This window comes from Dicentrarchus labrax, unplaced genomic scaffold (assembly GCF_905237075.1).
Source record: "Dicentrarchus labrax unplaced genomic scaffold, dlabrax2021, whole genome shotgun sequence".
NCBI lineage: Eukaryota > Metazoa > Chordata > Actinopteri > Moronidae > Dicentrarchus > Dicentrarchus labrax.
Window position 1 is genome coordinate 20,791,511 of NW_026136721.1, and position 24,400 is coordinate 20,815,910.

Genomic DNA, 24,400 nt, shown 5'->3' on the forward strand with positions numbered 1-24,400 from the left:
TCTAAAGCACTAAATGCTACTATTTTACGCAATCACATAGCCTATATATTCGTGATTAGTTTTTAAAGACAGACATATTCCGTAGGAACAAATGGGCTTAAGACTGAAGGCCAAAGACAGGGTGGGAAATTGGAAGGTATTGAGAGATTGGCAATCACGTGGTTGGTTTTGATGTTTTCATTGGATTTGTTGGAGTGCTTTCATGATAGTTTCTCATTGATTGCACTAAAACATTCATCTAGAATTAAAACCGTCTTCAAAAAAAGACAAAATATGCATCAAAGACTAATTTATTATTCTATTATACCATACTTGTAGTAACTGTACCGTAATTTTCATATTAGTTGGTGGATAAAGTATTATTTCCCATATTAACTGCTGTCAAAAGTTTTATTCCAGCCCACCCTGCTCACAGCAAAACCTCAACCCTACAACCAGAAAAAAAACTGCCGGACCTGGCATCAATCTGGGAACTTTTCCACATTAATTTCAGTCACAAGACTTTCAAGGCTTCTGGTCATCTCACACCTCCCCACAACCATCTCTCTGTCTGTCTATCTGTTTGTCTGTCTCTTCTGTCTGTCAGTCCCTCTCTCTCTGGTCTGTCCTCAGCCAACCCTGTACAGCTTTATGTGTGGGTCTGGTGGTTTTGGGAGCTGCTTTGCCCAACATCAATCCAGGCTGGACAAGTGAAATGCCTTTAAATGACTGAAATCCCCTCAAAGCTGATAGTACAGGGATAGTACAGGCTTATGTGTTCCAGTGGGATCTAGGGGGGGTTAGAGAGTGGTGGAGAGAGGGGGGGGACTTGTTCCACTGTAGAATTCAAATGAACATAGTATGTCAGAAACATATAGTGGAATCAGGATAAACAGGAAGAGGGAGGGTGGTGAGGTATCAAGAAATGAAAAGCACATTTTCCTTATTTTAGTCAGTCACACTGATGCTTTTTCTCTTTCCCTCTCTCTTCATGCTGTTCCCTCATCTCCATGCTCTAACTCCTATGTATGTTTATTTTCTTCCCTTCCAACTTCCACCGCCCGTTCATCCATCTCCCCTTCCTCTCCTCCCCCCCATCTCTCTGTCAGTTAGCTCATGTAAACTTTGCTTTCCCTCATTGTTTTTTCCAGGGGAAAGTGCCTCTGCTTTTGATTAAGCCTAGGGCCCCACATTAATACCATAACCCCTCCTCCTCAACACACACACTGTACCAACATCATACATCATATCTTGATTTGCCATGGAGCAGTTGAGAGTGCTTTGGCTTTAAGACTGATTGACTGCCTGTATGTCTCTCTCTTAAAAGAAGCCCCCTTAAATGTGCTGTGATGTGTTTGCTTGTGCACACTCTCAGAGTGTATACCGGTGTGTATATATACACACTCTGAGAGATATGAGTGTACAAGTATGCATCTACATGCAAACACACACCCAGACACACACAGGTGCTGGTTTGAGAGGTGGACAGCAGCGGCACCTGTCTGCCAGCTGTTTGTTGTCCCTTGGGGGGGTTCAGCCGTCTGACTGACAGGTGAGGAGGCCCGTGGCTGAGAGCCACAACACAGCTGGCCCAGCCCAGATGCCGAGGAGGGACAAAAATCCTGTGTGTGTGTGTATTTTTCTTGGTTGCCTCATTACCCCCCCCCTTAGTTTAATAGTATGGCTGTTGTTGGGGTGGGCTTAAATAAGTATTGTGAACAGGTGAAATTGACAGAGGAAAGCGTGGCCCTCATTTCCTCTGTGCTTTGTATGTCATTTTTCTCATTTTCACTTTTTGTCATGTTCTAAATATCTGCCCTTTGTCAGTCTTCGTTTTCCTCTTACTCTGCTCTTCATAGTTTCATCCATCCCCCGTATGTCACCCCTTTCTTCTCCCCACTTTCTCTTTTCTTCTTCCTCTCTTTCCTCCTCCCTCCCTCCCTCCCTCACTGCTCTCCTTCCTTCCCTTGTTGCCTCTCTTTCTCCGGTTCCCTCCATCTCCCCTTTTCCACATAAAGCTGTTTTTCATAGAAGCCCATGCAGCCTGGAATAGCATTCCCCCGGGCGCTGCAGGGTGAAACACTAGACTTTTCTGAGCCCCAGCCAAACAGATGCTGGCTCTTGGAGTCCCACCAGAAACAAGCCTTCATGCTTCCCTCTTTTTCTCCCTTTCTTTCCCTCTCTCCTCTCTCTCTCTCTCTCTCTCTCTCTCTCTCTCTCTCTCTCTCTCTCTCTCTCACTTTCATGGTTTTGTGTCTTCTCTTCCTTTTCTGTCCCTGGTTCCCGGTCTTTCTTCGTTGTCTCTCATTCTCCCGACACTTTCTCACACTCTCTTCTCTGTCTGACTCTCTCCCCTCCTCTCTGTCAAGGGCAACATCTTAGTGTCCTAATCTCTTAGCAGAGTGTCGTCCATGCAGCGCGGTGTCTGGCCTCGAAAGTCTGTTCAGCCTCTGCTTCATCAAACTTCCTCCATCGAAATCCCTTTGTCAGGTGCCTGTCGTTTTTGTGCCTGTCGTTTTGAGCAAAGGCCCTGTGCTTGGAAACAAGGGAAGCAGTGGGAAAATAGGGGGTTTCTTTCTCTCTCTACTTTGCTTTTTTCTTCTTTCCTTTATCCACCCTGTCGTCTATACTCCTACATTTTTCCTTCCTGCCTTCTTGCTGTCTTTCCTTACAATTCTCGACCCACCTCATCCTTACTATTTTTTTGTTTTGGCAGAACTTGCTAGCCTACCCCCCTCTTTCACCCTCCCCATATAGCTCCTTCCTCTACTTCTTTTTCTCTCTGCCTCTCTTGCTTGCTTGCTCAGTCTTTAAATTTGCTTGAACCCAGGGACCCCGTCTGTTACGTAAATGGGTTAAACACAGACACACATGTGCTCATGTACTGTATGTACACACTCATGCCTGCACATACAAACGCTCTTTTCACCACACATGCACACACATATACATGCACGCACACACACACACATGCACAGTGTGCTATATGGCCAAACTTGGCTTTGCAGCTTTTGGCAGCCGTTCAACTCTCTCCCGGTCTCCACTATCGCTCACTAGCTGATGCAGTGTTTACATGAGCTGCCAGTCACAACCAAATCAAAAGCTTTTCCCTCTGAGCTAAGAACAGTTGGGGGCCGAGGAGGTATGCTGTGAGTGGGTATGTTAATACTGATTTGACTATAGCCATTTTGAGGGCTGAATGTAGCCATTTGTATAAGTGCTGCTGCTCTGCATCTACTTGAACGTAGTGGCACTAGATCTCAGGTCCTCTTCAGGGTAAAGTTGTATGATGATTCTTGACACTTTTTGAAAATATTCTGAGCTACATGATTTTTACCTAACCAAAATATTCAAATATTCAACCTAAATATTCAAAATTCGTACAAAGTGGCTGCAGAAATGTGAAAATGACTTATGCCTTGTTTATTTGAGTAACATATCTTCATACATCTGGTCCTGACAAAACAACCATTCATACTCAGAATGAACCCTATGAACCCTCGGGTACGTAAGCCTGTTATAAGGTTATGTAACATATTATGGTGGCTGCACCAGGCATTACATCACTGGTTAGATTACGGGGGATCAGGTCTGCTCACACACAACCTCTGCCCCAGCATACACACACATTACTTCCCATTGTATAGCTCTATAGTGTGTGTATGTTCATTTGATGAAGAGAATAATAAACAGTGGTATTAATGTATTGTTTATGTTTCTGTTCTTGTTTCCTGTGTCAGAATGCAAAGTGAGTATCCGGTGTTTTTGTGGGAAGGCTCAACCTTTTATGTTTTTCAGGCTTTGGATGTGCGGTTACACTAAATTTAATTGATTAGGGTCATAGGCTAAAGCAAAGCAAAGCACTATTAATGTGGATTAACTATACAGCACAGTAAAACACGGTCGTTGAGTTGCCATGTGGCCAGTCAGATATTGTGTGTGTGTGTGTGTGTGTGTGTGTGTGTGTGTGTGTGTGTGTGTGTGTGTGTGTGTGTGTGTGTGTGCGTGCGCGCGTGTCTTTGTGTGTAGCTTAGCTGGGGCCGAGTACAGGGATGATGTGTGGGGTGATTGTGGTAAGGAGGTGAATTAGATTTAGAATTAGAATTACTGAGGAGACGTTAAGCGGGATGGGCTTACAGGCTAAGCTCTACGAGTTGATGGGGGGATGTGATCCTTACATAAACACTCATACACCGACACAAACGCATACGCACAGCAAGATCAATCGATAGATGAAGGCCTATCTGGTCTCCATGTGGAAACATATAGGTGAAGTTGAACAACAAGGGGAAAATGGAGGGGGAAAAGAAAGAAATGGCTTAATAGGCCAGACATCCACACACACATACAAATGTTCAGTGTGTTGTGTTTTAGTGACTTGTTGCTCTGTGGGTACACACACATGCTTTGTCTCTGATCCAAACTCTAAAAACACTGTAGACCTCTGTTGTCTGGCAGAAGCCTTGGAGTCGCTTGCTGTCTTCTGCCCAGACTGAGTGCTCTTTTCTTGGGACAGAGTGAAGATGGCAAAAGGTTATGAGAAGAAAATGCGTCTGTTTACATATAACTGATCATAAACACACACCTCAGGTATACAGCATCTCCGTCTTTCTATCATTCTCACTCTCTACCACACACACACACACACACACACACACACACACACACACACACACACACACACATTCATTGACCCTATGTGGCAGAGATGCGACTCCCCAGTGAGTGCCTATACCACAAGACAGATGGTGGTCTGTTTTACTGTACATCTACATCCTGATTGGTTTATCTGCTTGTCTGTGTTTGTGCCATCACTTTTTTGTCCAGACTCCAAGCTGTTTGGAACTATCGTAGCTGCAAGGGTTACCACCATCGCCATTTGTTGGATTAGCTTGTTGACATTGTTTGCGCATTGTTGTTTTACTGTGTGTCTTTCCCGTAGAGCTACAGTAACCAACCGATTTCTTCTTACGTATGTCAAAATTGTTGCCAATCTGTCCCCTCCTCAAGCAGTAATCCTCTCTTTAACTTTGTTAGTACTCAGCATGTGTCTCTGCAAGTGTGTGAGTGTGATGTTTGTACCTTAGATACACATTTTTATTCATGTGTTTCAGTATTTTTAAGATCATTATTCATCTCATATACACATGCACAAACGTCTTTGATTGCATTTGTAAATATTTTATTGCTTTACCCCATTTTTTTAATGGTATTTATGGGATCACCTGTGTTTGGGTGATGCAGTTAGGAGGAATTTCCTGGTTGAATGTTTTGCTGAGAATCCTCCAGCCAGCTGTTCATTCATGGCCCACAGCACCACTGCCCTGTTTCATGAATTTTCTCCACATCAGTGCCCACATAACATTCACCCATTTTATCTGTAGCCCTGAGTGGCATCAAATATCACATCCAAAGACGCACAGACACTTAAGCACGTCCTCGTGGGGTCACCCACTGGTGATACAGACTACTGGGTTGACTTCAGGCTGGCCGTCGCGCCTGGCTCCAGCTCCCTCACATGACCTCACCCTTTGCCCCTCACCACTCTCTCCATCTGCCCTCACCAGGCTGCACAATGGACAAAGAGTGCCTCAAGAGTGTGTGTGTGTGTGTGTGTGTGTGTGTGTGGTGTGTGTGTGTGCTTATGTAAGTGTGTCAACATTACCAAGCGACATGTCATGTCGTTTTATGCCCTCTTTCATCTCTAACATGTATTGTGTTTTTGTGTGGTTGAAGTGTGTGCCCGATGAGCCAGACTTATTAAGATGGCAGCTCAGCTCCTGAGACGTGGCACTCAAGGGCACAAGTTAACAGCCTGCCTCCTCTGCCATTTACCTGCCAATTCCTCTCCTCTCCTCTACCTTGTTTCCTCTCTTCCGCCGCCTGCCCTCATTCTTTCTACATGGCCTTTAATCCTCGGCCTGCGTAGCAACACTCAAACACCCTTGACACGCTGGCATACACACCAACAACACTGATAAAAATGCACACAATTGCAGACACGAACGCACATTGACATGGCACAAAATGAGCGATCATAACCGATGTCAACCTCTTCAAATTTTGCTTTCATTGGCTCATACGATCTGACTTCATGGCTGTGATTGGCCAGTGTGTGTCCACACCCCTGTGTACACACACACACACACACACACACACACACACACACACACACACACACACACACACACATTCAAACACTGTTTGCTCTACTTCCTGCACTGAGCTGTCTGGCTGGCATCATCTCCAGCTACAGTGCCAAAGGGTCAAAGGTGACCACCGCTTGGCAGCACTAGCTCCATGTCCTTCCGCTCTTCTGTGGGTATGTGTGTGTGTGTCTGTGTGTGTGTGTGTTGTCAACGTGACAGCATGACCTCTTTGAGTTTGCTCTCCTGGAGTTTTCTTCCATGTATATATACAATATAATATACACAGCCTTTTAATCCGTCACTGTTTTCACTCTACTCCTCTACTTGCCAACAGATCCCTTCCTCCTCGCCTGCTAGCATCTCTGCTCCTCCTTTTCTTTTGATTCCCCCACGGCCCTCTTACTTTCTGCCTCCCACCCTCCCTCTGTCCTCTTGGCACAGATTGACAGGATTGAGTCACTTGGATTGTTCGTACTTCCCAGTGAGACACATATTGTGTCAGTGTCCAGCCCACTGAGTGCTGCACTGTATGTGTACAACCCCGCAGGGAGCAACAGTGTCCAATACCTACTGTACATAACTGCCCGTGTCACTGTGTGTACTTAACTGAAATTACATTCTTGCACTGAAATATATGTCTTAATTCTTATTATATTGAAAAGTCTGTTTTTCCAAAAGAAAATAATTATGATTATGGCTTTTATGCATTCCCAACAGAACAATCATTATTTTCAAATGCATTCAAATGGGATGGGTTCTCTCTTTACTTTCATCATTGCATTTCTCATGAGCAAAGAACTTAAGAGATCCTCTGTAATTGGGTCTCTTGCTTTCCAGTGCAGCATATTCACCCAACTGACTTTTTGACGTATTGTTATGTTCATAAAGTGGCACATTTGCTCTGAATTTTCATTGAAGTGTTCCTCTGGAGAAAAAGACTTGGCTGGAGGAAGAATGTTTGTTATCACTGTTATCTCAGTGGTGCTTTTGGAGGAGTTGGCAACCTTGCTCAGTATCACTTTGTGTATGTGTATGTGTGTGTGTGTGTGTGTGTGTGTGTGTGTGTGTGTGTGTGTGTGTGTGTGTGTGTGTGTGTGTGTGTGTGTGTGTGTGTGTGTGTGTGTGTGTGTGTGTGTGTCTGTGTTGAGGATGTTTTCTCACTCTTATCGACGTGTCCTTGGCTGTGCAAGTGCTCCAGCGTTCGATTAGTGTAATTCACTTTCTTTCATGTATCTTATGAAGAAATGCAAAGAGCTGGGGAGATAAAAGTGAGGAAGGGATTACAAATGTAAAAGGCATGTAAAAAAAAATGAAAACAACTAATTAAAGGATGTTAAATAGAAAATGATGTGTGCTTGAAGCAGGTGGTCTGAGTATGAAATGAATGACGAGTAACCAGATAAGTGAATAAGAAGTGAATATGAAGTGTAACATGGGAAGAAAGGAATAGAGAGAAAGACAGCTAGAACATGGGAGAGGCTTACCTTAAAGCACCCCTCTGCTGGCCAGACAGGAAGTGTGTGTAACAGCCTCAGCACAAAGACCCACAGTGTGTATCTGGGCCAGCAGGAAGAGGGACTGAGGGAGGAGAAATCCAAGTCTCAACATAGGCCTTCCCTCGCTCCCCAGCTCTATATTCAGCTCTGTACTATACTTTCTCTGTGACATTTCCAACTTTTCTTTTTCCAAAGCTGCACTCAACTGCTCAGCATTATACTGGTTTACTTTACTCCAATTCTCTGCGCAACACTCTCTTGTGTCTTATCTGTTTCTTTCTATGCTCAACTCCTGTCTTGTATTCCTCTTAAGTTGGTGCTTGATACTGCAAAGCTTAAAAGTAAAACAAAGCTGTATAGTCTCACACTACTGTACAATTTATTTTCGCTTTTCTTTCTTTCAGCAGTTTCCTCATTCTTTTATCACTGTTCTCTTGTGCCTTCTGTCACAGTGCTATGTTGTTGTTGTTGTTTTATTTTTTCATTTTCTGACCGTGCCCTGCTCTCTTGCAAATCTACATTCCTATATCTTTCTGTCTCTGCACTTTCTGGTAGGTTTGCTCTTCTCTAACTGCCTCTTTGTCTACCCGCACTCAGCTCCTGATATCGGAGAGTGTAAGGCGTTTTGATTCGAAACACTTTATTTGAACATGATAGTATGCACACTGTGTGTTGGATCTTGCTATCTAAGGGCAAAATGCAGAAGGGATAAGCTCCTACTCCCATCTCAATAATATTCACGGCTCCATATTTCACTTTGATTTTATTCACATCACATCTCTCTCTCTTTTCATCTCTTTGTCTCCCTTTCTCTCCATTCCTGGCCTGCTTCTCTCTACAGTCTAGAGAGTGAAGTCTGAGCTAGCTGAGACGCCTGGCCCAAGGCCTTGTTGCTTTATTTGCATTTCACCATGCTCTATATGTGCCAGGAAAATGCCACCTGGTGGTGATAACCCCCTACTGCAGCCACCCATTCAGTGTGTGTGTGTGTGTGTGTGTCTCTCTGATGTTTGTATCTTGTGAGAGCCGCCTAGGTAGTGCAGACAGTAAGTGTACCCCCACTGCCCCCCCTTCTTCCTCCTTCCTTCTCCCTCCCCAGTGTTCCCCTTCTCTTTCCCTTTCCGGCCTTTGTGCAGCTGTATTTATTTGGGCTGGAGCGGGGCTATGCAGAGACACTGGTCGTGACCGTGCTTGGGCCCCCGCCCCGGTTGACGCCTTAAAGCTGAGTAGAGATGGAGGTTGACAGGGTAATAATGCTGGTGTCAACACCACTTACAGGACAGTTATATCAGTATCAGCTCAGCAGGGGGACGTTCACACTCTGTTAGGCTGGGTCGTGAACCGTGCTGGGGCCCCCCAGCCTCAGCCACACACACACATACACACACATACACACACACACACACACACACACACACACACACACACAATGCAGTACCTCTGTTAATGCTCTGCTAATGAAGCAGCTTAGACGTACATCAATGGATAATACTTATGTTCATATACAGTAAACACACAATTATACACACATGCACACACAGGGTAAATACATTAGTTCAGCGTAGGTACGCTTTCTCCTAAAATGTTTTTTTAATATATTTCACAGTCACAACGTTATATGTAAGTGTTACATTTTAAGCTAATTCTTTGCGTGTTAAAGAGCTTTATGAATTCAAATTTAATCAGCTAAGTTAGGTACACGTCATATCACAGCCTTGTGTGCTTTCTCTCCTTGACACGTGTCAGCTGGAAGAGTTCAAGTGTGTGTGTGTGTGTGTGTGTGTGTGTGTGTGTGTGTGTGTGTGTGTGTGTGTGTGTGTGTGTGAGAGAGAGAGTCTGTGTGTCTTGTGTCTGTCTAAGTGTGATTCTTGCTCCTTGAGCCCTAGCGGTCCTTCAGGACTTTGAGCGGCTGTCCAAAAGCAAGTCTTGTCAGCATGACTCCAAAGCACAGAATCACATTTACACTTGACTATCCATATTAATTATGAATCAGAGTTCTCTTGGAGGCCTCTGTGACCACATTGCATAGCAATGATCACAGTAACCAAATGGGATGCTAACAAGGTTGCCTGTGTCACAAAATATATTATTGCCCCACTCAGTGTTAGTTTATCTAAAGGGAATTACAACATATAGGCTCTTGTTTTGTTCTGCATTGGGCTCCTTAATGAAGTCCAGATTTGCTTTATTTTACTCTCTGCTTTTGGATACACTTAAGCTTCTTAAGTTCCTACATACATTGTACCTGAATGCCACCAGACAGGAAAGACCCAGACTGTGGATTACTAACATGTAATGTTCCAAATGGATGGTTTCAAGTTTAGTCCTACACAAAATCCTTTCAGAAATTTAACCACAACAGTTCATTTGTTTCAAATGTATATGCAGGTTAAAAACGGGATAATAAAATACATGGATGTGCTCACTTCAACCAAGAGCTGTAATCAGGTCTGACCTAGGTAAAACTGATTGGTTCTGTTTTAGCCACTGCAGCATTTTTGAGCGCAAAATTGACAAAAATCAAGAGTGGCATAAGTTGTTAATGGAATCAAACCTTTTTATAATTTGGTAGATTTTTGCGGCATCAACATTCAACACATCACTCTGATATTTTGTGACTATTTTATTCTTAACTTCATCTGCATTCATTTTTCTTTCAGTAGACGTAGAACAAGCTGACAAGGTGCTAATACTGGCAATCTTAACACAATGCATTGTTTCACATGCTCTGATTTAACAAGCCATGGCATGTGTGCAGATCCATGACGCATTTTCCGCTTAATACAGTAAAATGAAAAAGGAGGGCAATATGAATAAAAACAATATGTTAAAGTGTAACTTGGGTATTTTATGCTATTTTCACATGTTTTGTGTCATGACCCTACAGAGTCTAACCAACCTCTAACCTATGTCTAACCAAGTCTCACTCAAGGAGAAGTTTTAATTAATTTGTTACAGGAACAGTGATAAAGTGAGCGTAGTAATACCGGGCGGGAAGAGTCTGTTGTATTGGAGTAGGAAAGCGTAGCTTAGTGTTATGTAAAATGTTTTCAATCTCTTGGCTGCATATTTAGCTGATTTCAACAACGTGGATGAAGCCTTTGAATTCGAAGGCTACCCGTATTCATTTGAGCCGGAGTATACAGCTAACACTACAAATTGAAGAGCTGTCAAGGAGAGATACAGATAGAGAAAATAATGAAATGAAACAGATTTAATAGCATGAGTTGAGTATAAAACCGTTACTTCAAGCTTAACCTCATATCTCAGCACTGTTGGTGTCATGGGGGCAGACAGCCTGAAACAGAACAACCCAATGGCAAATTCAGCATACAGCAACAGAGTTTTATACAAACTTGTGAAACTGGACCTAATTTACACACACACACACACACACACACACACACACACACACACACACACACACACACACATAAACACACACACACACACATACATAACAGTAGATTCACACATCCTGTACTTAAGTTCATAACTCTCAGGGGAAGTAATTTTACACCCCTGTGAGTAAGCATTTGGCTTACTTTAAATGCCATAAGTGAATGAGTTCACCCTTGATATGCCGAATATATCCACCCACTTTTAACCCTTTTAACAAAAATTGCTTTTGTTTGCCTTTTCTACCACATACAGTAATGGAACACTAAAAAGTGTGTAATTGGTATACCTTGGGTTTTTATGCTCTTACTCATGGAATTTCCCAAAATTAATTTTTAAAGGCCATTGGGTAGACTAATTTAATATAATCTACCCGTTTGGGGATGCTACAACTTAATAATTAGCCTAGCTTATAATGTAGCAGCTTGGGAATACCCTGGTGACTTTAGAAAGCCAATATATTTGGATAAAACGTGTCTCAAGAAACAGTTAGGGACCCATTTTTAGGATGCCCATATAACCCACTGCTGGGTCCTAACCCAGGGATGGAGAAACATCACAGAATACTGTGTAGTTGTGTCACACAGGTCCTCAGTAATCTGCACTGATGGAGCCAAGAGGTGATGCTGGGGTGAGGATAAGAGGATGAATGGAGAGAGGGAGGAACAACGGGAAGGAGTACAGGGGATAAAGAAGGAGGGGGGTATGTATGGGCATCCAGCCAGCCACATACCCCCCCAAACCTCCACTCAGCACACCACCCTCTCACTATCACCCACTCCACCCATTCCCTACGAGTTCATGCATACTCTCTAGACCCATAACCCCCTCCCTTTCCCTCTCCCATTTTCTTTTGCTCTCTTTCCTATCCTCCAAGCTCCAAGCCTTGTAATCCCCCTCTCCCCCCTCTCTGTGCTCCTCCCTCCATCCTTCCCCCTCACTCCTCTCTTCTCCTCTTCCTCCTCCCCTCCATCTCTCTCTTTCTTTCCATCCCTCCCCTCGTCTCTCAGCATCCCTCTCTCCTGGGTCTTCTTGCCGTGGTGTGGTGCTGTTGGCAGAGCGTGGGCGCAGGCGGCACACAGACGGGAGCACAGATGGGCAGCAAGCTGCGCAGGGCGGCCAGGCACACCTGCTCCACACACACACACACACACACACACACACACACACACACACACACACACACACACACAGAGCCCTACTCTGCCACCTCGCCATACAGCCTGCCTGCCTGGCACAGTGGCACAGTGATACAGGGACATAAACACAAATACACACAGACACACTTGCATATATACATACTCACATTAATTTGTACATCCATACGTACATGCAAACATTTGTGAGTACACGTATTTGAGCATGTATTTGTAGTGTATAAAATACGCAAACAGTGTTTTCTCTACACACACGTGAGACCTCATTTCACCATAAAACATTTCAGTTACCACTGTTACGATTCTTTAAGATTTTTAAGTTTCACTTCTAAGTTTTTACTTCTGACGGAGTAAACATTTGAAAAGGTCACATTCACACTTCTGGCTCACCACATGGGGATCTGGTTTACACTTTTAGGACAAAGGCATTACTGCACACACACATACACTAAACAGTAGCAATGATAAAGACTTCTTAACACTGAAACAGAAATATACCCTCATATGACACAGACTTAAATAAAAAAAATAAAAAAAAAATAAAACAGAGAAAAAATATATATAAATAAAAAAGAAAAAAATAATTAAATAACGTCCAATAAAAGAGCTGAGTGAACATCTGTGTGGGATAGCCGGGGGGATTAGGAGGGTTTGGAACATTTTAAGCGCATTAAGGATTAAAAAAAGGTCAGAATGTTTAGCAACATACCGATAAACCTCTTAAGCGAAACCCAATTGGGAGGCTGTACCGCGTTATCCTGTGTTTTGGGGAGGAGAAGAGAGGAGAGGGGGAGAGTAGAGTTGACATTTGTTCCAACAAGGAGGGGAATCTCTGTGAACCAACCGTCTGTGCACATACATGTAGTTACACACATACATGCACGCACATACGGACACACACTGGTTTGATGTGGCTGCAGAGTACTTTAGCTCACTTGTTGGTTTGTGTGTTGATTTTTGGAGTGTGCATGCAAGCACTGCACAGACTCCCCAATGACCAGCCCTGTTTATGCATCTGTCAGACAGTGGTGTGCCACTGCGGAGCTCACTTGTCACTTCTTTCATTTCTGACCTTGACTTTTACTTTGGTTTTATCCCAAGTTTATAATCATCAGCTTGTATGTTTTCCTCACTTGGAGAAGTGTGATTTGTGCATTTTCAGTTTTGTCTGTTACTGCAGGGTGCACAGCGCTTTTAGGTCATGTTTGAATGTGTTTTAATCTGGGCTTTTTTTCAGCTGAGCTTTAGTTCCCTGCTTTCCTCTGCTCTGCTGGCTGTCTGCTTGCCACAAGGAGTGACAGACTGGCAACTCTGCCTGACCCCTACCACCAGTCGGTCAACAGCACAATCCAACAGGTCACTCAGCCAAAGCCTAATCCACAACCGATGGATGGATAGTGAGTTGGTTGCCAGCTTGGTGGGATGGGTGATTGACGGGGTAGCAGATCAGAGATCAACCAGTAGGCATGTAACCACGTGGGAAAGAGTAGAGTAGTGAAGAGATTGAATAGATGAATATGTGGTGATTAGTTGTGTAGGTTGAGATCAGGAATGGAGGTGCTTATAGAAGACCATATGAGAACATCACATAATACAAAAAAATGGAGGAGAATGCAGTACAGATCAAACTGATGCAGAGGAAAGCCACAGAAATGTGAGCCTGATGTCAGAGAGATGGCCAAACAGAGGGAGATAGATAGTCAGAGGGAGAGAGCAACCATAGTAGGGGGTACAGTATTGCATGTCAAGGCCATGATGACTGGGGTTATGTTGATTATGGTGAGGGTTGGGAGACTTGCCCTGGAGCCTGTAGGGAAATTCTGCAATCAGCAACCAGTGACAGCAGCCATCACTGAGCTGCCGCCACAGAGAACAACTAGAGTTAGAAAGTTGACTGCAACACAAACTTACTGTTTTTAAACTTTTCTGTCGGACTAATGTATTTAGCCATCTTTATTGCTACTTGTCAAATTTAGGTCCAACATTAGCACAGGTTTGGTCTGCAAATCCTTACAAGAAATTACCCCAATCTTTTTATCTAACTAGAACTGGATCTTACTTTATTCCCCAGCCACTCATTTACTTTGGCTCTTAAATGCAGAACAAGATTTTGTTGTGAAGGGTATTAATTTTCAGATTTGGTTCATTTGTTAAATAGTTTGCTTCTTAGCTTTACTTTGACCTCAGAATTCTCTCCCTCACTTGCAGGATGTTTGAAGCTATTTTCATTGGGGTTAAATCAAGCGAGTAAATTAAATTGAGGATAAAGCAAAATTGTTAATTAATATCTAACATCTAAATTCAATGATGTTGAATGACATTTTCAACAAATTTGGAGGCAAAAGTCCAGTTTCTGCGTGTTTCCCCAACTGTTAACATCAAGATTGACTCATGCACTGAACCATGTCAATCCAGTGTTGAATGTGGGGTACACGATGTGTAAAACCAGGTGAGACAGGTGTAGATGACATAAATCAAACCAAGCCCTAAGTACGAAACCTCATGTAATGGTTACAGTAGTTAATCAATTATATTTGCATCATCAAAAAATAAGCACAGTCCTACGTGTGCTTCGTCAAGTCCCACTGTTTTTATCTGTGTGTAGTTTTTTTCAAAAAATTGCTGGTTTGAGGGGGCTGCAGGGTAGGCTGAAAGGTTTGAGGTTGGGGTTGCTGGCGGTGGAGGTGGAGGGGCATCCGTGGGGGGGCTGCAGGACTATGATTGGGGTTGCTGAAGGGAGGGCTTTGGGGGGCTGCGGTGGGAAGATAAGGGGCTGGATGTGTGGTTAGGAGGCTGGGAGGGGGGAAAGGGGGTTGCGGCTGCTGTTGTAGGCTGCAGCTGGCAAAGTGGTGATAACCAGCGACTAGACCTCCTCTGTCTAACCTCCCTCTTCTCCTGTCCTCCTTACTTCTCTACCCGGCTATATGATGCACTGTTGAACTCAACAGTGGCACTGATTTCCAGTGAATGATGTTGTGCTATGTTGTAAGCACAGTGTTAGTTGGCTAAGGCACCTGATCTCCAAAAACTAGGGCCAGAACTTTTGAAAGCTCAAGTATCTAGCTAGGTCATCTCATTATACACTTAACAGGACAGCTGTTACAGGAGTTGAATAACGTCTTTCTCTGTATACGCCACAGAACTTATCAAGAAACATCTTTTCTTAGAATTTAAAAGAATTTAAAAAGTGAGGTGGTTTGGGCGGTCGAGGCCTCAGGGTCATGTTAAGGACAGCTATCACTGTCTCTGCTGCTGCACATATCTGCCTGACAGTCTCTTATCTACCATGAGCCTCAGTTTTCACTCTTGGTCACCTCTGCAACAGCATAACATGCTGGGGTCATGACAGGCCAACAATAGTTGATTTAAGAAGCAGTGAGGGCAGGGTTTCCAAGTGCAGGGTTTTTCCAAAATGTGATATGTCCACATTGAAAAACAATTGTTCTCTGTTACTTCGTAAGATATACAGTACCCGATCGCAAAGCAGGGGATATTATGGTATTGTAAAGAAAGGTCTCCAAAATAAAGATATCAGTGGATGGTGTGATTTACATGGTTCTCCATGGTGTCGATCGAGTATTGTAAGAATGTCTGAACTTGTTCTTTGCAGTAAAGAAAACGATAAGATCCTGTGTTCTCTCCTATCTCTTCTATATTGCAGAATTTTGTATGTAGGAAGTAGTCTTTGCTGAAGTCTGGTTGGAAACTTCTTTGCTCCATTGTGATATTTGTACCTTGAACTTCCATCCATGATAATACGTTGTAGTGATGTGAAGGTATGTGGCAGCAAAGCAGACCCTGTAGCTCATTTTCAATCAGATATCAGGCCATATTGTACATACAGTAAGGTGGCTGTATATCCAACCAGTGCCTGTATGGTGTGAGAAACAGAGTGTTTACAATATTGTAGAGCCCTGTGGTGAAATACTACACGACGGTAAAGAATCCAGTGAAGTCAGGTTGTTTTTTCAACAGCTTTCATTGGCCATCATATATGTTTACTCTCAGTGTGTACCTCAGTGTTTGTCCACGTATGAGTGTGTGTGTGTGTGTTTGAAAGTGTCTGGGTGCGTGCGCGATGGGGGCGCAGCCTCGTATGTTTGGAGTGAGTGCCGTCAGTTAGCTGGAATGTGGCGCTACCGCCAATGCTAAGATGGCTGCCAAGCTCTAAGATGGCTGCCAGGATTACACCCAGCCAGTGAGAGACAGAGAAGAGCGAGAGATTCTGCATGAGAAAAGAGGGGAAAAAAGAAGCTCTCTTTTATTTCTGTACTCTTTCTGTCTTTCATTCTCGCTCTCGTCTGTCTCGCCCCTCTCTCTGTGGATAAGCAGTGCTTCGTAGGCAGCGAGACAGGTCTGTTATTGTTTCTGCTCAGTAATCTGTGGCTTAGTGTGGCTGCAAGGCAAGTGCTGCTGGCAGGAGTCTGTGTGCTCTGTTATCACCTACAGCCTGCAGATAAACACCTCCTTTAGCTAGCTGGCTAGCTAGCTACAGCCTAGCTGGGCCTAAATGGATGGCCAGTAGCCTTAACCCCCCCCCCCCCCCCCCCCCTCCCCACCAGTCCTGGAAATAGAGCCCAGTCCTATTGACCAACTCAGCTACGTTGTCACAAAGATAGAGGAAATGCAGCCAGTGTTGTATAAGCAGAAACATATATGCATACACAGCCAGACAAAGACGCACCGTCTTAAGACTAACTTTTCTCAGTACTCAAAACCTGCAAAACCCCATCTTGCGCCCTCCTCTTTCCGCCTGCAGCGACTCCAGGTCTAATTGGTGCCCTTTATTGCCAAGACTTGGCATGTTTGTGTCTGCTCATGTGAGTGAAGCACCGTTGCTTTCGTAGACCAGTCATAACAGGTGTGTGTATGTGTCATTTGATCCGAGGAGGAAGAGTTATGCCTCAACTCTAAAATACTCCTCAAATCCCTCGGGTCAGCCAGACTGGCATGGCCAGCCAGTTCACTGCGTATGTGTGTTTATGTATTTGTGTGCGTGTCCATGCAAGGATTACATAAGTATTAAAGTATGAAACAAAAATTAAGGAAAGAAACAGATTGAGAGAGAGTGTGCATGGTTGTGTGGGTGTGTGTTTGTGTGTGTGTGTGTGTGTGTGTGTGTGTGTGTAAGGTGCTCTGTTTACGCAGACTAAATCCCTACCAGCAAGAAGGTATTAAATGGGATTAGGGCGAGGGATATGATTGCGTGGTTAGATACTAAATGGCATAGCAGCACACTGTAAATCATTGCACCTTAAGTCAGGAGGGACAGAGGGAGATGGGAGAGAACATTCTTAGATACAAGACTGTCACACAAAAATGTGTGAATTCACAGACGCACACACATACACATACACTCACAAGATGTATACCATACCCCAGCACATACTGCAAGTCGCTCTTCTTCCCTCTCACACCTCAAATATCACAGTCTTGGCAGCATGGATACATAGCTATGATTCACCGAGACATTGTACACTTACAAGTATGTTTTTGATTACTTTTTTAGCACATATACCAGATCCTAACCATTTGTCTTTCTCTGCTCTCCCCTCCCTGTCTCTGTTTCTGTGCAGAATCCGGACAATCAGACAGCTCCAGCCAACAGGGGGACACAGACATCAAACCACCGCCCAATGGTAGGTACACACACACACACACACACACACACACACACACACACACACACACACACACACACACACACACCCATGTCCAAACACTGTCAAATTAGCATACTAGAACTGATTCCATCATGCTTATCAGTCTTAACATTTTCCAATTATGGATCCAATTAGCAAACACACTCACACAGATGTTGATCCACAAACATAGTTGCAGCTGGTCGCCCTCTCAAAGGGATGTGATTTTCAGGGTTTCTTCCAATTTTTATTCCATGAACTCTATGTAGTGTTTTTTTTTTCCTCTAAAGCTTTTGTGTGTTAATGAATGTCCCAATCACACCTTTTCTGTACAGGGCACCTGAGTTTCCAGGACTGCTTCGTCACCTCAGGGGTGTGGAACGTGGCGGAGCTGGTCAGAGTGTCACAGAGTAAGTAGTGAAAATGCAACAAACATAGGCGTAGGAACTAAAAAAAACAAAACAAAGAAAAACAAGAACTGCAGCAAACAAATGATGTTTACTGATTGGGGACTAAAAAGCAACAACACAATCCAGTTGGTTGATTATTTTCCTCTATTGAAAATCTTTAGAATATTTCTGGAATATACATCTTAACGCATTCTTACATATTTCCCTTTCTCCTAACTTTTTGTCCCTGTCAGCTCCTGTAGCCACGGCGTCAGGTCCTAACTTCTCACTGGCTGACCTGGACAGCAGCCCTAGCTACTACAACATCAACCAGGTGGCCCTGGGGCGACGCTCCCTCACCTCCCCTCCTTCCACCAGGTACACAGTCCCAAATATGATTCCCCACAGCCAACAGTAGTCTACAAGATGTATGTTGCCCGGGAAACACCAGTGACCATTATACGAGTCCAGCTGTCCACCATTAGGAGAGTCTCTTGTGGGTGAAGCCACCATGTGGCAGTAGTAGTGCTACCTTGGTATGTGCTTCGCTGTGAAGCCAAGGGCAGACTGGAGGGAAGTGTGAAATCACAGTAGTATCTGCCAACCGTATATCGCTTCTTATCGGAAGGATGACTTTACTGGCAAGTAAAGTATGCCATTTCATTGAGGTTTCTTGCTATAAATGGTATTTAGTACTACAGTCCATTCCCAGTCTTGGAATCTGTCCTGAACCTCTTCATATATATCTGTGTGTGTATTGTGTGTGGGTCTGTTAGCTGCTCTCCTCTTTATGAATGTGTAATGACTCTTTCTGCTTTTTTTCTTTTGTTTTTCTTAACTTGTCCCTTTCTCGCTTCTTACCTCTGTCATCTGCTGTCACTTTAGGTCTGAGGTGGAGTTGTACGCAAACCTTCCACGGAGGTAGTTATAAACACCTACAATGACACAAACTTTTGAGACACACGCACTAAAAAAATCAACACACACACACACACACACACACGCACACGCACTCAGAGAGAGAGTCTTACTCTATGGCTGTCTCTGCTTCCTAAATTTTCTTTCTGTTTCCTCCTTTTTCATTCGTAGTTTTGACATTTCTTGTGCTTTGTCTGTTTGGCTTTGCGACAATGATATTGTTTCCACTAAGATGCTAAGCTTGAAGCTTCTTTCAATGTTAAAAAGTGCTTGTTTATATGATTACTTTTTAGTTCTGTAAGGTATTTTATCATAGAGTCATATATTCTTTGCCATTATATATATATTTTTAAATCATGCCTCTTCTCCCCCTCTCTTTCTGCCTCCCACCTATCACCCGCCCTCCAAACGTCCTCCCCGTGGCCTCAGCTCCACCAAGAGGAAGTCATTAGACGACAGTGAGCTGGAGAGCCCCACAGATGATGTTTTCTACCCTGGACGCTCGCCTGCTGCCAGCTCCTCCCAGTCCAGTGCGTGGCCCAATGACATGGATGCAGGTACCCCCCTTTCCCACCCCGCACATGTCACCCACTAAACAAGCATCATGAAACTTTTTCACACTCCTGCCTGACCCCCACCCCACTGCCACCACCAAAGTCCAAACATGCATCTGACTTTATCTCTTCTCCACACTCCCTACCTCAATCACCTGCCTGGTGATGTACACCCCTCAAAACCTCCCTCTCACCCACCAACCACCTTCCTTATGGCCCTCTACCTCGGTCTGACCATTCTACACCTTAGAGAAACAACTAAGAGTACAGCTCCTTAATGCCAACACAGGCTAACTACATGATAATTTGTCAAGAACAACAAACATGAGGAGTGCTTAATTTATGTAATATTGAAAGGGGTAACCAAGATTTACCACCATTGGTCACTATATTTAGCAATATAAAGCAAAGGCACTCTAATACACTTTCATATATTTAATAATAAAAACCATCTAAACTTGAAACAAATGTTTAAAATCACATGCTACCTGCCAAAATAAAGGAGACTTGGATTAATAATAAAAGCCAGTTTTAGGTTTAGTCAAGAAAAAATATATAATTGGCAATAAACCCATTACACAGTCATCACCTTCACCATGTGGTGAGGCTATTTTACACTGACTAGAATAGTATATTCCTTTATTGTTCTGTAAATGGGTTTAAAAGCATCAACATGTTTTGAATTACAGTCTACAGCCTTTTTTGTCACCGTTTTTTAAAATGTATTTATCATGTATAAATGGTGCTAAATGCTATCCACCAAATAGCTCCAGACATCAGGAATATAAATGCCAAAATGCATCAAGGGTTAAATAACAGCTTACAGCGGCCTGTATTAAGGCTTTATGTTGGTGTTTTCATTGTTTTGGCAGTAACCACTACCTCTGTGATTCAGCTTTGGACATTACCCTCTTTATTCTACCTCCTCAGTAATCCTACCTCATCCCTCCAACAACCCAATAACTCCAAGAAAAACCCCTCTCTTCGTCACTTCATTTGAGTCCCAAATCTCAAGGCTTCACGTTTCCTCATCCTCACCTTAAAGCCATAATCACACATACAGTTTACCTGATGTTATGTCAATTATCAGTCACCCTACCTCCATCATACATAAATGCTCACTCTAAACTCTCTCTCTTCCCCTCATTCTCTCTCTCTCTTTCTCTCTCTCTCTCTCTGTCTCTGTCTGTCTCTCTCTCTCACTCTTCCTCTGTCTCATTGTTAACAATACCCTTCTCCACTTTCAGTGCAGCACCATTTGGCGAGTGTGCAGGAGAGGAAGATAAAACATGAAAACGATGGCGTGCAGTTTCCTTACCATGGTTAGAACATTGATTACACTCATATATATTTGCTATTTATCAGCCTTATGTAGCCCAGTCATTCCTTTGTGTATCTGTGTGTATATATATGTATATACAATATATATATAATGTATACTGTATGAGAGAGTGTGCATGTGTGTTCATATGTGAGTGTTTAGGACGAGAATAGTGTACTACAGTGTTTGTCTAATAATTTCAGTGATGTTTAGTTTGTTATCGGAATGATTTCATTGCTGCTGATCAAAAGTTAATTTACTGACATAACATTTCCTGTGACGCACAGTAGCAGGATTTTCAAGGATTATCCAGTAAAGGCTTTACTTTCTGTGTGAAACATGAGGCTACAAGTAGCTCACTTAGGATCCCTGGCTTTATCTCTCTGAAGTCATGTCATTCCTCCCAGCGGCACTTTAACTGACAGATGTCACCAGGCTAACACTGACAACACCAGCAGGCAAATTCACATGCTGAGCCCATTCTGCCTCACATGCACATGTACAGTGACACACTCATATACACACGCACACATGCACATACGCAAATATATATATATATATATATATATATATATGTATATATGCAGACGGGCACACACGCGATGACTTACACACAACCCCCCTGCATATGCAGACATTCACACATTGAAACACATGCTTATCAAGCTCCCCACCCCTGCAGGTGTTCAGGTGCCTGCCTTGCCTTCATCCCTCTGTCGCTCCATCCCTCCCTTGCTTCAAATCCCTCATTAAGACGCGTACCGTCTGTGGATCAGAGGTGTAAAACCCTTCCTCCTGCTCCCTAGCTCTCCCCTCAACCCTCCATCCCTGTCTCCCTTCTGTCTAATTGAAAACGTGTACAGCAGGAGGGACCCTGGGGAGGGAGAAAACATGTCAGAGGAGAGGAGGAGAGAGAAGCAGAAAGCAGGCAAGTGGATGGGAAAAGTGGGAGGTGAGAGAGGGCTGAGAGGAGAGAAGAAGACTTTAGTGTACTCAAATAGTGATAACTAATGAGAGAGAAGGGTTATCAGGATGCAAAGTAGAGGAGCCAAGAGCCCTGGTTAGGTTTTGCCCCAGTCTACTCTCACTCGAGCCTCAGCGGCTGCTCTCCTGCTCCTGCTCCACTTAGCTGTAAATGTAATTAAGAGGCTGTTCATCAGAGCCACAACAGAGGCTGCTGCACGCCTTAGCGCACCAGAGCCTCACCTCCCATCTTGTTCTTGTCTCTCTCACTCGCTTTTGCTCTCTGTGTATGTGTACCACCCCCTTACTTTCCAAAGTGCACCACACACAGCCTCATACACCTCCTAATTAGTTTGGCAAATAGAGGTGTAGAATAGCGTGCAAATCTGGACCCTTTACCCGATTAATTTACAATATCCATGCAAAAAATTAGGAAGCCAAAAGCTTTTGTAATTACCAGCCCTTATTTATTTATTTTTTTAACGTTGTTTGGGTTTGGAAATAGTTTTTTTAAGAGCAGCTAGCACAAAATATTGTTCACACTCAAGAGACCCCCCCCAAAAAAAAAAAGGAGAGATTGAGGTATGGCATAGTAAAGGCGGAGCGAGTAGAGAATGTGGGATTTTGGTACGGTGTGTATCCGATTTTCCAAAGGATCCCACCTGCCACAGGCAAAGCTCATCTGGGAATTCCTGTCCAGGTGGGGGGTATGTAAACAAGCAAGCACACACACACACACACACACACACACACACACACACACACACACACACACACACAGACAAACAAACCGAGGGGTTTCTTAAAAAAAAAATTGAAAACACACACACACACAGGTGCGCCTCACCGTCTGTCCACAGCACCGTCTACTCCCCCTGATTCCCTCCATAAGCAAAAGAACACACACATCCAGCAAGATACACACAGATGTATGAAGATGCATTTATACATCTAAATCACACAAACACAGTTACATTCAGGAATACACATGGTAGATTTGTGCACACATATCACACAGCCCACACACACATGCACAGCTGAAGCATGGACCCAGATGGTGTTTCCGCATGTGTGTAGCCTTGGGATCCGTGAGGATGCTGGAGACATCTGCTCCACAGGGGCTAGAAGAGGGGTGGGGGAGGTTAGTGGAAGAAAACGAAACAACCATGATTTCATATTAGTTCCAAATGATTGTGAAATTTTCCTGAGACACCAGAGACCTGTGGTGGAGGGGGCCTTTTTTTTGGTGCTTTGAGTTAAATGTTATAGGCCTGTAGAGGGATACGGCTGGACTTACATATGTGGTTTAAATCACTGGAGAGAGGAGAATTTCCTGACTTACCTTTACTCGTGTAAACCACTATCTCCTATCTTTTCCGACTGTGTGTGTGTGTTTGTGTGTGTGTGCGCGCATGTGTGTGTGTGTGTGTGTGTATAGGTGTGTGTGTGTGTGTGTGTGTGTGTGTGTGTCTGTGTCTGTGTCTGTGTGTGCTTCAGAGGCGCATCTGGTGGCAGGCCTGTTAGTGCAAAGAGACAGAAGGGTCATCATGGGAGCGCTTGATTGGTTGCCAGTAAAATACTTAGGCTTGCCAAGAGAGGAAACAGTGCAGTTGTGGCACACACATACACACACACACATACACACACAAACCAGATCAGACCATTGCACAGTCTCTGAAGTGTTGAATATTGTCTTTCACATTCCCTTGGTGATAGTGACAGTGCTATAACTTCCTATATATACAGATGTCAGTCTTCATCTGATCCTCTCGGTGTTTCCTGGCTCTGATTTCTATATTTCAGATTTATTTATACTTTCAAAATTAAAGCACATAACTACCTCTCTGAAACTGTTTAAAAGGTTCTGGTTCTTACACTTTTCTTCCAAATCTCAGTGTTTCCCAGCTCTCCTCTCCAGTGCATGTCCTTGTTTAAGCCTGTCTCTGCAGTCTGCTCTTATTTCCAGTTTTCTCCCACCAGTGTGACAGTGTCATAGCAATCACTGCTAACTATTGGTGTCAGAAGTGGGATTGGGGTTGTCTTCATGCTTGGAATCTGTCTGACAGTACAATACGCCCCCAGACTCCTGCTACAGTGGGGGGAAAAAAGAAATATATGTCTGCTAAAGACATAAATGGTTCACACATATTCACTCCCACCTGCTTGAGACTTAACTCTTTCACACAGGGAGGGAAGGTTTTACACGCCCCCACACTCCCATAGACTTTCACACGTCTCCAGCTGGAGAACTGAGGAGGAATCGTATTTAATGCCTTGTTTGATGCGGAGGGGCCACAGAAATAGACTACAAAACAACAGTCTAAAAAAAGTTTAAACAGAGAACATTATCACATCACTCACTTGTTAGGAAGATTAGAAGAAAACTTAATGGAAAAGAAATGCATCTATTGTTTCATCAGTTAAACGTGGCGG

General features: G+C 43.7%; 1 protein-coding gene across 11 annotated transcripts in view; it reads left to right on the forward strand.

Annotated features, from left to right (window-relative positions):
• Positions 1-24,400, forward strand: part of LOC127354152 (nuclear factor 1 X-type) — a 111,324-nt gene that overhangs the window by 70,104 nt on the left and 16,820 nt on the right. For 6 of the 11 annotated variants that reach the window (XM_051383860.1, XM_051383854.1, XM_051383862.1 and 3 more), the window contains 6 exons: positions 17,757-17,819; positions 18,158-18,232; positions 18,466-18,589; positions 19,097-19,132; positions 19,559-19,686; positions 20,931-21,005. In XM_051383860.1, coding sequence (XP_051239820.1) covers positions 17,757-17,819; positions 18,158-18,232; positions 18,466-18,589; positions 19,097-19,132; positions 19,559-19,686; positions 20,931-21,005 — 501 coding nt within the window. The remainder of the gene's footprint in view (positions 1-17,756; positions 17,820-18,157; positions 18,233-18,465; positions 18,590-19,096; positions 19,133-19,558; positions 19,687-20,930; positions 21,006-24,400) is intronic. The other 5 variants (XM_051383855.1, XM_051383864.1, XM_051383859.1 and 2 more) reach the window with 3 other exon arrangements.